The sequence below is a fragment of the Rhinatrema bivittatum genome, chromosome 7 (assembly GCF_901001135.1).
Source record: "Rhinatrema bivittatum chromosome 7, aRhiBiv1.1, whole genome shotgun sequence".
NCBI lineage: Eukaryota > Metazoa > Chordata > Amphibia > Gymnophiona > Rhinatrematidae > Rhinatrema > Rhinatrema bivittatum.
The window spans coordinates 9,764,166-9,779,641 of NC_042621.1; the positions used below are offsets into that span (position 1 = coordinate 9,764,166).

General features: G+C 43.0%; 1 protein-coding gene across 2 annotated transcripts in view; it reads right to left on the reverse strand.

Annotated features, from left to right (window-relative positions):
• Positions 1-79: 79 nt before the first annotated feature.
• The window catches only part of LOC115094992 (1-phosphatidylinositol 4,5-bisphosphate phosphodiesterase gamma-2-like), an 85,035-nt gene continuing 69,638 nt past the window's right edge, over positions 80-15,476 (reverse strand). For both annotated transcript variants that reach the window (XM_029608132.1, XM_029608131.1), the window contains exon 3: positions 80-250. In XM_029608132.1, coding sequence (XP_029463992.1) covers positions 99-250 — 152 coding nt within the window. In that variant the 3' untranslated portion in view covers positions 80-98. The remainder of the gene's footprint in view (positions 251-15,476) is intronic.

Consider the following 15,476-nt stretch of genomic DNA (forward strand, 5'->3'; position numbering starts at 1 on the left):
CTCATGTGGGCTCTCCTAGCCACTCGCTCCAGCAAGGTTCTCTTGCTTTGCACCATGGGCCTCCATAACCTGGTGAACCTTTTTTTTTTTTTTTTTTTTTAATTACCTTCTAAACACAAGGTGTTCAGCACAAATTGGGAGCCATACAGGATAGTGAAGCAGCCATCTTCTTTCAAACGCACTGCTTTCCCTCGCTCAAAATCCTTCGCATTTTTCCCCGGACGGATTTCCTTAATTTCCATAATGTCCACTGAAAGAAATTTAGATACACAAATTAGAGCAAGGCATGCAATTAAAAATTGTGCATTACTGAGTTCAGAACTGTAAGGTAAGCCTCAATTTGGCAATATTTTTTCCTTTTTTATTTTAAGCCTCTTTGTACAAAGTATAGTGAAGAATGTTTTATGAAGAGATCGTGTCAGTCCGTCCATCTGTCTGACCTAGTATCAGGAGACTAGCTGCCAAACAGAATGAGCTGATCTCTCAGATTTAACATTTTGGATACTTTAGAGTGCAATATTAGAAGTGAAAAGTTGATTGGAAATGTTACTGGCTTCTGTTTCACAGAGTTTCGTTTTCCGCACGCTAGTCATCACAGCGCACTAGATCATTCTTCTGCGCCAGGAAAGTGAATTAGTGTGCAGTCTGTACTTTAGGTTGGCTGTAAACGAGGCTGTGTATACGAGAGATTGTCGAGCACTCTTACTGGGAATACACTTTTTCTACTTTTAACCAAGGAGGACAGCTTTACTGTTGTGTGTAGGCAGAGGATGGAAATGTGGTGAGTGACCCACATGCCCGCACCATAATATGTGCACTCAAGATCATTTAAGTCCCTTTTGCAGGGGAAAAGCTTCCTCTATGTTGTGTAGAGAAAAGTTTTCAGTTGGTTTCAATCAAATGCTAGCATGCGGCGATCCCCTAGCTATTTCTAGGTCCAGTAAGGAACTGTGCTCTAGAGTAGAGTGTAAGTATTTAATGGAGAAATCAAGAGCTGGGTTTCCATATGGAGCAAAGCTTTCCATGCCCTAACAGAATTTTTCAGATTGCATGGGTTTCTTATGATAGAATATCAAATTACCAGGAGACTGAGGGAGGGGGTGAGGAACAGCACATTTTCATTTGGAAGCAACTGGGGGGTGGGGTGGGTTGGGGATGGAGTAGCTATTCGGGTGGAGTTCATTTGCGGGAGCGTTATTAAGATGAATTGTGTAGTAGTTATGTTGATAAGATTCTGGTGAATTGTGATGCTATTCCCCCTACTAGTGAAAGTAGGGGGAGATTTTGCATCTCGGTTCTAGATTAATGAGGTTTTTTTTGGGTATTTTCAAGCTATATATGTATTGTATTTTACTGCTGCTGCATTATTCAATACATATTCAAGGTCCATATTCAAAAGCATTTTCAACACTGGGGACTTATCCAGCTAAATTCTAGCCAACTAATAAGTTAGCTGAATTTAGCCAGCTAACCAGGTCATTCATCAAACTGCGTTGTGCCGATATTGCATGTGTTAGGCCCTACCGCACGTGAAACTTGTCGCATCGCAAAGGTACAATGCAAATTAGGGGAAAGGGAGGAATGTAGGCGGGGTTTGGGTGGGGTTATGGCCTGGCAGCACTGCGGGCGATAATGTTTTCAACATCATCGCCGGCAGCACCGCAGGAAATAACTACACCTTTTCCCGTGGCACTATGGGTGCAAAACTGTGCGGCCCGGCCACAACTGCGGCAGGGGAAAATGCACTACCCGCAATACGGCCGACTGTACAATTTTGCCAGGCTCATCATCCTGCTACAAATAAATATAGCAGAATGATGAATCTAGGCCTAAGGGAGGCAAAGTTATCCAGCGTTAACTGGATAAGTTAACTGGATAATTTAGCCGGCTAAGTCTGGCCGGACCAAAGAACTGTCCTAACATTAGGCAGCTATAGTTAGCTGGCTATCTTAAAGATGGCCAGTTGTATTCAGTAGTGTGGCTGCACTATTGAATATTCCTCCGAAGTTAGCCGGAAAAATTTATCTGGCTAACTTTGCTATCCTGACTGTGTCTGAATATGGACCTCATGATATATCAAGATTATTGTGTATCTAGTTTATAATGTTTATGATTCTTCCCTGATGTTTTGTAATGTTATTTTTGTATTCGGATTTAATTCTGTTGTATTGCCTATTGTGTTAAATTTATGATAAATGTCAGGGTTCTATCATGATCAACCCAGAATAAACTTTGTTGTGTAGGTAGAATATAAATCTTTTAAATAAAAATAAAGAATCTCTTGATCTGGTTTCCTAATTACAAAATTGCCTGCACTGCTGCAAAGTCCCCAGGGTCTTTGCCCCAGTTCTCAAAGTGAAAAGTACTCGCGGATTTTGCTTGAATATCATCAATAGGAAAAAACCGCCTAGAAGTGGCGATAGTGCAGTTTATACATTTTATAAATAAGACTTGCGCCTACTTTTAACTGCGGATACATTTTCCGGCAAAAACTGCATGCACAATTTCTAAATGCAAATCTATGCACAGAGTTTTCTGCCTCTACCCCGGAAATGCCTCTGTTGCAACGTGGGTAAAAGTAAGCGCCTTATGGAACTACGCGCATAGTGTTACCCGCCTGAGAGGTGGGCAATTTTCAGATAGACGATTTATGTCTGTTAAAACACATTTTACCCATGGAAATCCCTTCAGAAATTGCTTCTTTATGAGCACTTGAATGTTTGTAGACCTTGCATTTGTGTTTGTATATGCATTTTACCCATTTCAAGTAATTCTTATTATCAGCAAAGTTTCATAGTCTGACTCATATTACTGGTATTGCACATAGGCATTGACTTTGTCTTTCTTTGACTGTACACAGGTATTTTTAATGCCTTGTTTTTTGTTACTGTACACATGAAGGTCCATATTCAGTAGGTGGGTGAATGGAATACAGCCGGTTAGATTTTGAATTTATTCGGCCTCATGTGGCCAGATAACTAGGTACTTAACCACATACAATCCTGCATTGGAGGCTTGTGAATAAAATGAGAAGCTTGGAGTGAGCACCAAGGTGGTGGCATGGACTACAAACTGGTTGATGGACAGAACGACGCATGTAATGGTAAATGGAACCTACTCTGAAGAGAGGACATTAAGCGGAGTGCCACAAAGATTGGTGTTGGGACCAGTTCTGTTCGATATCTTTGTGAGAGACATTGTGGAAGGGATAGAAGGTAAAGTCTATTTATGGATGATACTAAGATCTGTAACAAAGTGGACACGTCTTATTCTTTCTACTCCTTCCGGCGTGATTTAAGGAAGCTTGAAAGTGGACGAAGATATGGCAGCTGGGATTCAATGACAAGAAGTACAGAGTCATGCATCTGAGGTACAGTAATCGAAAAGAGCTGTAGTGCTAGGGGGTGAAAGGCTATTGTGCACAGACGAAGGAGAGACCTTGGAGTGATAGTGTCTAGCGATCTGAAGATGGCGAAGCAATGTGACAAGGCAATAGCTAAAGCCAGAAGAATGCTGAGCTGCATAGAGAGAGGAATAACCAATAAAAAAAGGAGGTAATAATCCCCCTGTACAGGTCCTTGGTGAGGTGAGGCCTCACCTGGAGTAGTGTGTTCAGTTCTGGAGACCGTATCTCAAAAGGGATAGACAGGATAGAGGCGGTCCAGAAAAGGGTGACCAAAATGGTAGGGAGTCTCCATCAAAAAGACTTACGAGGAGAGGTTGAATGACCTAAATACGTTTACCCTAAAGGAAAGGAGTGCAGGGGAGATATGATAAAGACCTTCACATACCTGAAAGGTTTTAATGATGCACAATCGACAAACCTTTTCCTTTGGAAAGAAATCACTAGAACTAGGGGTCATGAAATGAAACTCCAGGGAGGATGATTCAGAACAGTCAGGAAATATTTCTTTACAGAGATAGTGGTGGATGCCTGGCATGCCTTTCCGGAGGAGGTGGTGAATACGAAAACAGTGAAAGAATTCAAAGGCGCATGGGATAAACACCTTGGATCCCTAAAGGTTAGAGGATTGGAAATGAAGAAAAGAGTGCATGGGAGTAATTTGCTGGAGTGGTGATTGCTATCCTTAACCAATAAACCTTCATACTATTGATGCTACTCCAACATTGCTCTTTGCTTCAACGGCAGAGGGAAAAGAGGAAAAGGGGAATTGGATTCAGACAGAAACCATCAGACTTTTACAGTTTGGGGGAAAAATAAGCACTGGAGTAACTTGCTGATGTAAGAACATGCCACACTGGGTCAGACCAAGGTCCATCAAGCCCAGCATCCTGTTTTCAACAGTGGCCAATCCAGGCCATAAGAACCTGGCAAGTACCCAAAAACTAAGTATCCTTGTTACTGTTGCTAGTAATAGCAGTGGCTATTTTCTAAGTCAACTCAATTAATAGCAGTAATGCTCTTAACTCTCCCATTCTGTATATCCCTGTTCATTGTAACTTTATCTTCTATTTAATTGGTTACCCCTGGTTATGCTGTAAACCGGTACAATAAGACCTTCGTCTTGAGCATCGGTGTATCAAAAGAATTTAAATAAAATTTAAATCATGGACTTCTCCTCCAAGAACTTATCCAATTCTTTTTTAAACACAGCTATACTAACTGCACTAACCACATCCTCTGGCAACAAATTCCAGAGTTTAATGTGCACTGAGTGAAAAAGAAATTTCTCCAATTACCAAGAAAACAGAGAAGTATATGAAGTTTGCGGCAATGGCCATACCAGCTGTCTGCATTATCCAACTTTGGTCCTACTGCCCCTGTATAAGTCCCTGGTGAGACCTCACTTGGAATGCTGTGTACAATTCTGGAGACTGCACCTTCAAAAGGATATAAACAGGATGGAGCCGGTCCAGATGGTGGCTACCTTAATGGTCAGTGGTCTTAGTTCTAAAGCATATGGGGATAGACAAAGATTTAAACATGTACATCTTAGAGGAAAGGCGAAATAGGGGAGATATGATAGAGACATTCAAATATCTCAAAGATTTCCATGCACAGGAGGTGAGCCTTTTTCAATATAAAGGAGGCTCTAGAATGAGGAGTCATGAGATGAGGTTGAAAGGGGGTAGACTCAGGAGTAATCTTGGGAAATATTTCTTTACAGAGAGGGTGGTGGGTGCATGGAATGGCCTCCCAGTGGAGGTGGTGGAGACAAAAGCAGTTTTTGAATTCTGGAAAGCATGGGATAATATAGGGGATCTCTGAGAGAGTGAGAGGAATTGTAAAGCTAAATTAGTTGGGCAGATGGACAGACTGGATAGATCATAGGGTCTTTTTCTGCAGTCACGTTCCTATGGTCAATATTCAATTAGGTTTTGTAAAAAAAAACCAAAAAAACCACACTCCTTTGAACAAATTCTGCAGTCAACATAAGTAAATACTACATGATAGGTATTGCAGATAGAGCTGTCTGTCAAATCAGCCCAGAAAAGCTATCACACAACCGCCAACAGAGACTCAGGCCCATCATGCTGACTCCTATCACACAATGCCTTGGCCTGGCTCTTTTCTCTATCACGCTGTTTAACGCACAATCCATATCCAAGAAAACACACATACTCAATGACTTCCTATCCGACTCTAAACCAGATATCTGTGCCATCACAGAAACCTGGTTAAAACCAACTGACACAACTCTAATCAACCAGCTTCCCACCCAGACCTATGACATACTGTCCATACCCAGACGCAAAAAAAGAGGAGGAGGCCTCCTCTTAGCAACAAAAAAATCACTAGGTCTGACATTGCAGACATCCAATACCATAGCCAATATGGAATTCGCTTTATTCAACTCTAAACATCTGACCATCGCCCTAATCTATGCTCCTCCTGGTCTTTTGGAATCAGACCCTTCCCCAATCATAGAACTTACAGCAAAACACTTAAACTCAGGAAAACCGGCCATCTTGATGGGAGACTTCAACCTCCACGTGGATGTCCAACCTCATTCCTCCAACTGCAAAACCCTTCTCTCCTCCCTCAACCATATGGGTTTCAGACAAATTGTGACAGAACCTACCCACAAAGCTGGTCACACCTTAGACCTGATCTTTATAAACGAAGGTCTTTCATCCCACTCCACCCCAACCAGCCTTGCAGTACCTTGGACCGACCACAGAGTCATATCATCAATGTTAGAGATCAAGAAGCCTCTTCCCCTAATAACTCAATCAACATATCAGTCAGGAAACAATGCTCAGGAGATCAACTAAGTAAACACCTAGCAAAAGAACTAATAAATCTGGACCTCACTGACGCTAACTCAGCAACCTCATCTTGGCTCAACATCACCTACAAGGTGGCAGATCAAGTGTGTCCCTTGACAACAAAGTCCATCAACCCGGATAAAGACAACAGGAAACCTTGGTTTACCACAGAGTTGAAGTCCCGTAAACACGAGCTTAGAAACAAAGAAAGCCAATGGCGTCAAAGCCCATCTACGACAACCCTCCTCAACTACAAGTCATGCCTCAATACCTACAGAAACGAAATCAACAAAACAAAAAGAGAATTTTTCTCCAAAAAGATACACCATTTCTCATTTGATTCAAGAGCCCTCTTCTCTTATGTTTCAGCCCTCACTAAACCCCCGGACCAAACATCCCAGACGACCAAGCTCAAAAAAAGCCAGTGAACTTGCCGACTTTTTCGACAACAAAATCACAGCACTCGTAGCCCCCCTCAAAGGACTAACGCCACACAAGCCTCGCAAACAACCACAACCAGCAATCAACTACATCAACCGCTTTTCAACCCATCACACACACAGCTGTCCTTGAATCTCTTGAACCCACGTCCACCTTAGAAATAGCGAATATCCTAAAGAAGATAAAACCGTCCTCTCACCCCTTAGACCATATACCATCAAACCTGCTGAGTTCAATCCATGACATCATTGCCAAGCCAGTTGCCAATATCATTAACTGCTCCCTCGCCCAAGGCCAAGTTCCGGACCAACTCAAGTCAGCACTGCTCAAACCTCTCCTCAAAAAACCCAACCTTCCCACCACAGATCCGGCCAACTACAGACCTATAGCTAACCTCCCCATGCTAGCTAAAATTATGGAGAAAGTTGTCAACAGACAACTTGCTGAATTCCTTAAGAGAACAATATCCTCACCAATAATCAATATGGATTCCGAAAGAAAAAAGCACCGAATCCTTATTAGCCACACTAGCGGACACCATCATCTTCAATCTCGAAAAAGGCCAACCTTGTCTCCTCGCGCTCCTGGATCTTTCCTCAGCTTTCGACACCGTGAACCACCCTAACCTACTACAACAACTGACAAATATCGGCATCACTGGAGCAGCTTTTAACTGGTTTAAATCCTTCTTAGAGAACAGATCATACAAAGTTAAGATAAACAATAAGGAATCTCACCCCATCCAAGCCAAGATGGGGGTACCACAAGGATCATCACTCTCCCCCCCCTCTTCAACATTACCTTCTCCCACTCTGTCATCTGCTTACTAACCTCAAACTCACCCATTTCCTATACGCAGATGACATACAAATTCTCATACCTATCACAGAGACCATACACAAAACCATGGATCATTGGAAAAAATGCCTCTCATCCATCAACGATCTTCTAACCAGCCTCAACCTCGTTCTAAACACCAAAAAAACGGAAATCCTCATAATAGCACAGATAAATCTGCCCCGCCAACATCCAGCAACCCTCCAGACGCCTCAGGATACTCCACAGCACCTCAAGTCAGAGATCTGGGAGTACTACTAGACAACAGACTCAGCCTCAACAAATTCATAAATAACACCACAAAAGAATGCTTCTTTAAATTACAAGTGCTGAAGAAACTAAAGCCCCTTCTACTCTATAGGGACTTCCGCACAGTACTCCAGGCCATCATTCTCACTAAATTAGATTACTGTAATTCACTCCTGCAAGGCCTTCCAGCATACACTACCAAACCACTCCAGATGGTACTGAATGCCACTGCAAGAATACTTACCAATGCCAAAAAAAGGGACCATATCACCCCGATCCTCCAGCATCTCCACTGGCTTCCCATCAAATATAGGATTCAGTTCAAGACCTGCATGATGATTCACAAGGCCCTTCACAACATCTCCCCACTCAACCTAACTTTCCAGCTTCAACTACACTCTTCTAACAAACCAACCAGAACGGCATACCAGAATAGAATGATCACACAACCTGCAAAATCTACCCTGAGAAACGTGCTCTATCCACAGCGGGCCCGTCTCTCTGGAACTCACTACCACCAGACCTCCGTCTTGAACCATGCCACATTACTTTCAAGGCGAAACTCAAAACTTGGCTATTCCATCAAGCTTTCCCAGAGAGCTAATAGCAATAAGAACAAACATCCAGCCTTGCAGCAATATGTAATGTTCATCTTGCTTCAGTTACATGTACCAAGTTATTTCCTAAGTTTATTTCAGTTGTTTTAAATTAGATTGTACTTTATTATAGTTTATTCGATATGTTCCATGTTCCTTCCATGTATGTTCCATGTAAACCGCCTTCCCGGCGATAGTTTTCTCTGTTAATTGTGAACCGGAGTGATATGTATTGTATACAGGAACTTCCGGTATATAAAAACCTAAAAAATAAATAAATAACAATGTAGAATGAGAATTACCAAAAGTTAAGGTCATGAATATCCACACTCTAATTCAACAAAAGAGTTAACGCTTTAGAACTCAGTTACTTCTCTCCTTTTCTTTTCGGAGGCCTCTTGCCAGCAGAGACTGCAAAGTTTAAGGAGGACTGGGCCGGCCTATAGCCTACCCTGAACGGTGTGTGTGTGTGTGTGTGTGTGTTTGAGGAAGTGCTGAAACAGAAAATGCACATGTTGACTTACGATAAAGACACTTAATAGAAAACTTGAGGAAGTGGTTTCAACACCACACACGGACTGGACAGCAACACATGACACTTCCTGTTTCTGACAGGTCAGTGGTTATAGCATAGCACAAGAGAAAAAAGTGAGAACACATAATCTGTAACCTATGCACCATAAAGCAACCAGAGCTGGGTGACAACGCGAGACTCGTGCATAACTCAGATGTGCTTTACAAAAAGCCCCATCCTTCAACAAATGTAGAAAACAAGGTGGGAGACCAAGGATGCTGCAGAACATTCAAAACCCCTGATGGAGGGGGGCAGTGGGGGGGGGGGGGGCGGAGGGAATCCCGCACCATTCTGCAACGATGATACCTGCTGGCCAGACTCAGGCCGTACGTGTGCCAGGGCTCTGAAAGGACACGTCTGCCGCTCCCGGCCAAGACCCGTCACTTGTGATGCCTGCGTTAAAACGTGAGGGGATTAAACACGACAGGGGGAACTTCCCCCCACCCTGGGCATTTGCAAATGAAGGCTCGAGGCAGGGGCTATAGTTCCAATTGAGCTGGAAGGAGCAGGAGAAACCTGCCAGACATAAAATTAAAGGAAGACCAGAGCAGTTTTAAACTGTGGCGAGTGCTGGAAGCTCTGTGGACCTGCTCCCTCCTGCTGATGTCAGCTCGGGCTCCCGGTAAATCATGAGCCACCACCAAAGGGGCAAACCCAAAGGAGCTGCCAGAGGTAGTTGGGGTACTTCTTTTTTTGACTATTCAGTTGGAGGACTGGAGTTTTAGTTTTGTTAATTTTTGACTGTATATATTTATTAACTGATGCTATTGTATCGTATGTTTGAATTTGCTTTATTATGCTGATAGATCTATGTTTATTTTTTATGTTATTTAATGCATTTTTTTTTTAGTTTTTTGTTCTAAAATGCTTTGAGGAATTTTTTTTTTTTTTTGAAAGGGGTTCTACAACTGTAGAAATGAAATGAATTCTCTTTTCCCCGCATGGATGCTGGAGCCAGAAGTCGGTGCTTACATTTGTCATAATGGGTGAAACAAGAGAAAATATACAATTATATTCACAAACAGGGTTTCCTAACGAAGGCATATCCTTAAGAAAAAAAAAACACCCTCTATCCAGCACCCCGAGCTCCCCAGGCCAGCCGGAGTTGGAATGCTGCAAAGGATGCACTCACATCCAGGGGGGAGGGGGGCAGGGAGAGTGTCTCGGCTTTTGCTCAGTGGTGACAACTACTAGCTGAAGCTAGGGTGCATGTGTTGGGCTCTGGAGGGCCAAAGGCAGTCATTGTAGTGACTGAGCTAGATGGAAGGATGGGTAGGAAGGGGCGTGAAGACTCCTAGTGCCATTGCCCAGAAAAAGCTGGTTCTGGCTGAGTTGAAAGCATAAAGGAGCAGGAGAGAGAATATCCAGAATTGGGGGTGGATCCAAGATGGCCGCCTGAATGGAAGCAGCTCCTGAACGCTCAGCGTTGTGCCTTTGACTTTTTTCCACAAAATGTGATCATGCTGCACAAAAGAAAGGGTAGGGTGAGAGTCTATCCGCCTGAACCCAACCCACCTTCAGATCAACGTCTGATATGAGAGTTTGCTTACCCCACGGCAGAGTTGAGGGCGATAGCCCCCGATGGTGGAGCTGAGGGAGGGGTCAGCTTTCGCCGGGGAAATATCTTTAAGCCCTCCAGTTCCACGACAACTGTTTGCAGCTTCCCCCTCAAGAGACACCGATGGTGCTGAGGGAACAGGCGGGAAACTCACTGCTACATCTCAGATGGGCGGAGCCATTGGTGCCGATCCTGGGAGTGTGCGGACTTCGACCCCAGACCAGGTTTTGTAATTCTCTGGGGAGAGAGAGGAGGATGGCGGAGAAGATCTGCCGGTGGTGGCAGAGGGAACTGAGAACACGACTGGAGCCGGTGGGATCAGTCAAAGCACAGTAAGGATTTTAAAAAGTCAGTTGTAATGCTTGACTCCCTTTGGGATCTTATAACAGGGTTTGCCGCTAATCTTCAGGAGCAGTCCCAAAAACTGCATGTTGTTTCTTCAAAATTAGATCTGGTCACACAGGACCAACAACATATTTTGCAGGGGCAAAGTATGGGTATTCAAAAATTGGAAGAAGAGGTGAAAATATTGACAAATACATCAGCAGTTTTTGCTAGAGAGCGGATGGCCTCCGTGAGAAAAATGGAATTCTTGGAAAATTCAATTAGACATTTGAATCTGCGGATATTAAATTTCCCTAAGGTAAAAGATAAACTGTGCTTGGTTACCTTAAAAAATATATGGGGGAAATTTTGAAAATTCCCACTGATAAAATTCCAGCGTTTAAGAAAGTAATTTTCCTTTCTCAAAAGCAAAGTTCAACGAGTTTCAATCCTGGTGAAAACCTCTCTAACTTGTCACAATATTTAGAAGAATCGTTGATAGATGTCATTAGTAGAGCAACACTATTGGTGACATTTTATTCAGAATTTGATTTGAATATAATTACGCGCTCCTATTTCAAAAATGTAAATACACCTTTTCATGGTGGGTTGGTTAGAATCTATTCTGATCTAGCCAAAACCACACAATTACGCTGAAAGGTATTTCTAGAATTAAAACCCAAAGTAATATCTTTGGGAGCTACTTTCCTTGTTAAGTATCCTTGTAAATGTATTGTGAAAATGTTGGGGAATACTTATATTTTCTTTGATGTTGTGCATTTAAAGGAATTCTTGAATGCTAGGAGGCAAATACCTGTCATTAATCTAAGCGGAAGTGGTTCGAATTGAGATTGGTACGTGGGAACTGTTTGGATGACCATTGATTTCTTTTTAATAATGTTATAAAGGGCTCCTTCTTACTTTCTTATGCCCCCAATTATTTCCTCTATAATGTTGAGAGTCGGATGTGCGAGATAAAACATATCTATCTCTTTCTTTAAAAAGATATTTTGAATGATGTTAAGATTGCTAATGGTGTAAGCACTTGTATTTCTTTAAAACAAAGTTAAAGGATTTTGTTTGTCAAATTGTAAAAATTTAATAAAGAGAAATTAAAAAGGAGCAGGAGGAAGCTACCAAGGCAATATAAATTAAAAAAAAAAAAAAATCCCTGCACAGAAAGCCACAAAATCCAGACACTGGAAAATGCTTTCAATCCATACACATCGCTTGGTACTTTAGAGGGTTGGACTCTCTCTGACTGATCCAAGCAGAAGGAATGGTCTATGAGCATTCAGAGCCACAGAGATCCCTTCTGAGATGTGAGACAGGTACAACAACCTACAGGGATGATTTCATCGGGAACATTTTGGACCAAAACTGCTGCTTTAGACCATTTTAAACTGACGACATCAGATCACAGGTTTTATAAACACCAAAGTCTCATTTCAACTTGTTGCTCTGAATAACTGTTCAGATTAAGTGGCTCGCTGGCTGTCTGACCAAAAATGAAGAGTTAATCCAACCAAATCTTCCATGACCCCACTAAATGTTTGGGACCCAAATTCCACTTAACAAGTGTTATCACTGCCCTAAGGGTGTAACTTGAGTCTAGCCTTACCATGGCTCACTACATCTCATCCATAGTTCAGAAACAGGTTTTTTTTTTTCCGTAGATATGTTCATCATCTTCGCCCACTCTTGGATTCCCATCATCGAAAATTACTAACATGCATTTATCATTTCAAGGGTCGACTGCTGTAGTTCTCTTCTTCTCAGCTAAAACGTTTACAGCTTCTTCAGAACACTGCTGCTAGGGTAACCTATGGCCTCAAGAAAGACAACCACTTGATGACCCCTGTTCTACAGTGCATTAGATTCAAAACCCTTTCCCTTACGTGCTCTTCAATTCTGGATTTCCATTCAATCTGTCTAAACTCTCCACCTCCTTCTTCCCCAGCCTGCACTTTCTGCTCTTCTCAAAAGGGCTATTTACACCTTCCACTTCCCTCAGTTACCCGACTTGAGATCACGAGAGAATCTCTCTTTAGTTATCAAGCTCCGGTTCTCTGGAATTCTCTCACCTCAGGTATCCGTGCGGAGCTAAACTTCTTGAAATTCAGGAAAGCGGTAAAAACCTATTTTCGTTTTTTTTAAATCAAGTCTATAACTATTGACATTGCCAGTGTACGATGCAGCTCTGTTTTTCAATGTCAGCCATTCTGTGTTCTTGTATCTATGTTTCTTGCTGTCTTTATTGGGTGTCTATGATTTGTTTTTATATTTTGACTATGTATGAGATTTTATTGTAAAACCGCTGGATGACATTTTTTTTATAGATGCTGTAGCTACACAATGTTAGTTCCATATTAAGAGCTACCACCCAGGAAAAAGATCTAGGCATCATAGTGGATAATACTTTGAAATGGACGGCTCAGTGTGCTGTGGCAGCCAAAAATGCAAACAGAATGTTGCGATTTATTAGAAAGGGAATGGTGAATAGAACGGAAAATGTCATAATGCCTCTGTATCGCTCCATGGTGAGACCGCACCTTGAATACTGTGTACAATTCTGGTCGCCACATCTCAAAAAAGATATAGTTGCAATGGAGAAGGTACAGAGAAGAACCACAATGATAAAGGGGATGGAACAGCTCCCCTATGAGGATAGGCTGAAGAGGTTAGGGCTGTTCAGCTTGGAGAAGAGACGGCTGAGGGGGGATATGATAGAGGTCTTGAACGAGTAGATGTGAATCAGTTATTTATACTTTCACATAATAGAAGGACTAGGGGGGCATTCCATGAAGTTAGCAAAGTAGCACATTTAAGACTAATTGGAGAAAATTCTTTTTCACTCAACGCACAATAAAGCTCTGGAATTTGTTGCCAGAGGATGTGGTTAGTGCAGTTAGTATAGCTGGGTTTAAAAAAGGTTTGGATAAGTTCTTGGAGGAGAAGTCCATTAATGGCTATTAATCAAGTTTACTTAGGGAATAGCCACTGCTATTAATTGCATCAGTAGCATGGGATCTTCTTAGTGTTTGGGTATACTTGCCAGGTTCTTGTGGCCTGGATTGGCCTCTGTTGGAAACAGGATGCTGGGCTTGATAGACCCTTGGTCTGACCCAGTATGGCATGTTCTTATGTTCTTATGAAATGAAATTGAATACCTCAGTTTCTCTGGAACCTGGAGCTTCAGGCTCCACAGCCCCAGTTTCCAGAAGCCCTGCACCTCTTGCAATAGAAGGGGGACCGGAGGGCTCATCTGCATATCCTACCCAGCAGCCCCCAGGAGAGGACGCCAGAGGTCACCACAAGTGAATCCAGGCTTCAGGCTCCACAGCCCCAGCTTCCAGACGTCCCGCACCCCCCTTGAAGCAGAACAGGACCAGAAGGACGCACCTAACAGTGCGTGCATTTTAAGGTTCCTTACTATAAAATTTACCACCGATTTTATACAAAAGGAATTTAATTCAAAACGAGAATATGGTGGGTAATTATCTTGATTAACTGTAGTGTTTGAGGGTCACTGTCAGACAAATATAAAATAAATCAATAGACTAAAATTACTTTAGGTTGCTTTACATCCCTGCTCCCTTAGAAATTTTAAATAGATAACAAATCTACAAAATTAAGATGCAGAAAGTGGCCCTACAGCGAGAGGGAGGCTTTCCAGTCTTTTGCACCGAGTGCCACATGTTCGATTACCTCTGAGCTGGTGAGAGGTCACATGTGTGTGCAATAAGTGCAAAGAGCTCCAAGCCCTTACAGAACAAGTCCAATGTCTGGAGGCTAGGGTGGCAGACCTGGAGGAGCTATGGGAGACAGAAAAGTATATAGAGGAGACCTTCAGGGACATAGTAGAGCAGTCCCATCTTCAATCTGGCAGACCCTGTGTTGCCTTGGAGGAGAAAGGTCACCTGGAAGAACATTATTTTGGTAAGGCAAGAAACAACCTGTAGCTGAGACTTTCTCTCAAGGTGCCGTAGTATCCTCTTGCACCAAGGATAGGTCTCCAGGGGCACATGCCCAGGAGGGAAGGGTTAGGACAGCTGTTTTAGTTGGTGACTCTATTAGGAAGGATGATAGCTGTGTGGCTGGTGGACGTGAAGATCGCTTGGTTAGCTCTGGGGATTAGTTGGCTATCACGGTACATGTGGGGGTACCAGTGACAAAGGAAAGTGTAGGAAGGAGGCGCTAGAAGCAAAATTTAGGATTTTAGGTAGAAAGATGAAATGCAGAACCTCTGGTGTTCGTTCTCAGAAATGCTCCCCATTCCACATGCAGGACCCCAGAGGCAGACAGAGCTCCAGAGACCCATTGCGTGGATGAGATGGTGCAGGGAAGAGGGGAGCCTTTTCCGAAAGGATAGGCTCCACCTTAACCAGAGTGGAACCAGACTGCTGGCACTAACCTTTAAAAAGGCGATAGCACAGCTTTTAAACTAGATCAGTGGTTCTCAACTGGTGTGTCACAACACACCAGTGTGTCGCCACACTTCCCAGTCCCCCGCTGACCCAGCTGCTCCCCCTACCCAAGTGAAATAAGTCCTCCGCCCGGGCTTAAAATGCTGATAACCCGGGCGGAACACGGCAGGTCAGCTGGAGTCAGCGGCACTGGCATTCTCTCTTCTTCCCGCCCCCCCTGCGGCCCGGAAGAGAAAGTG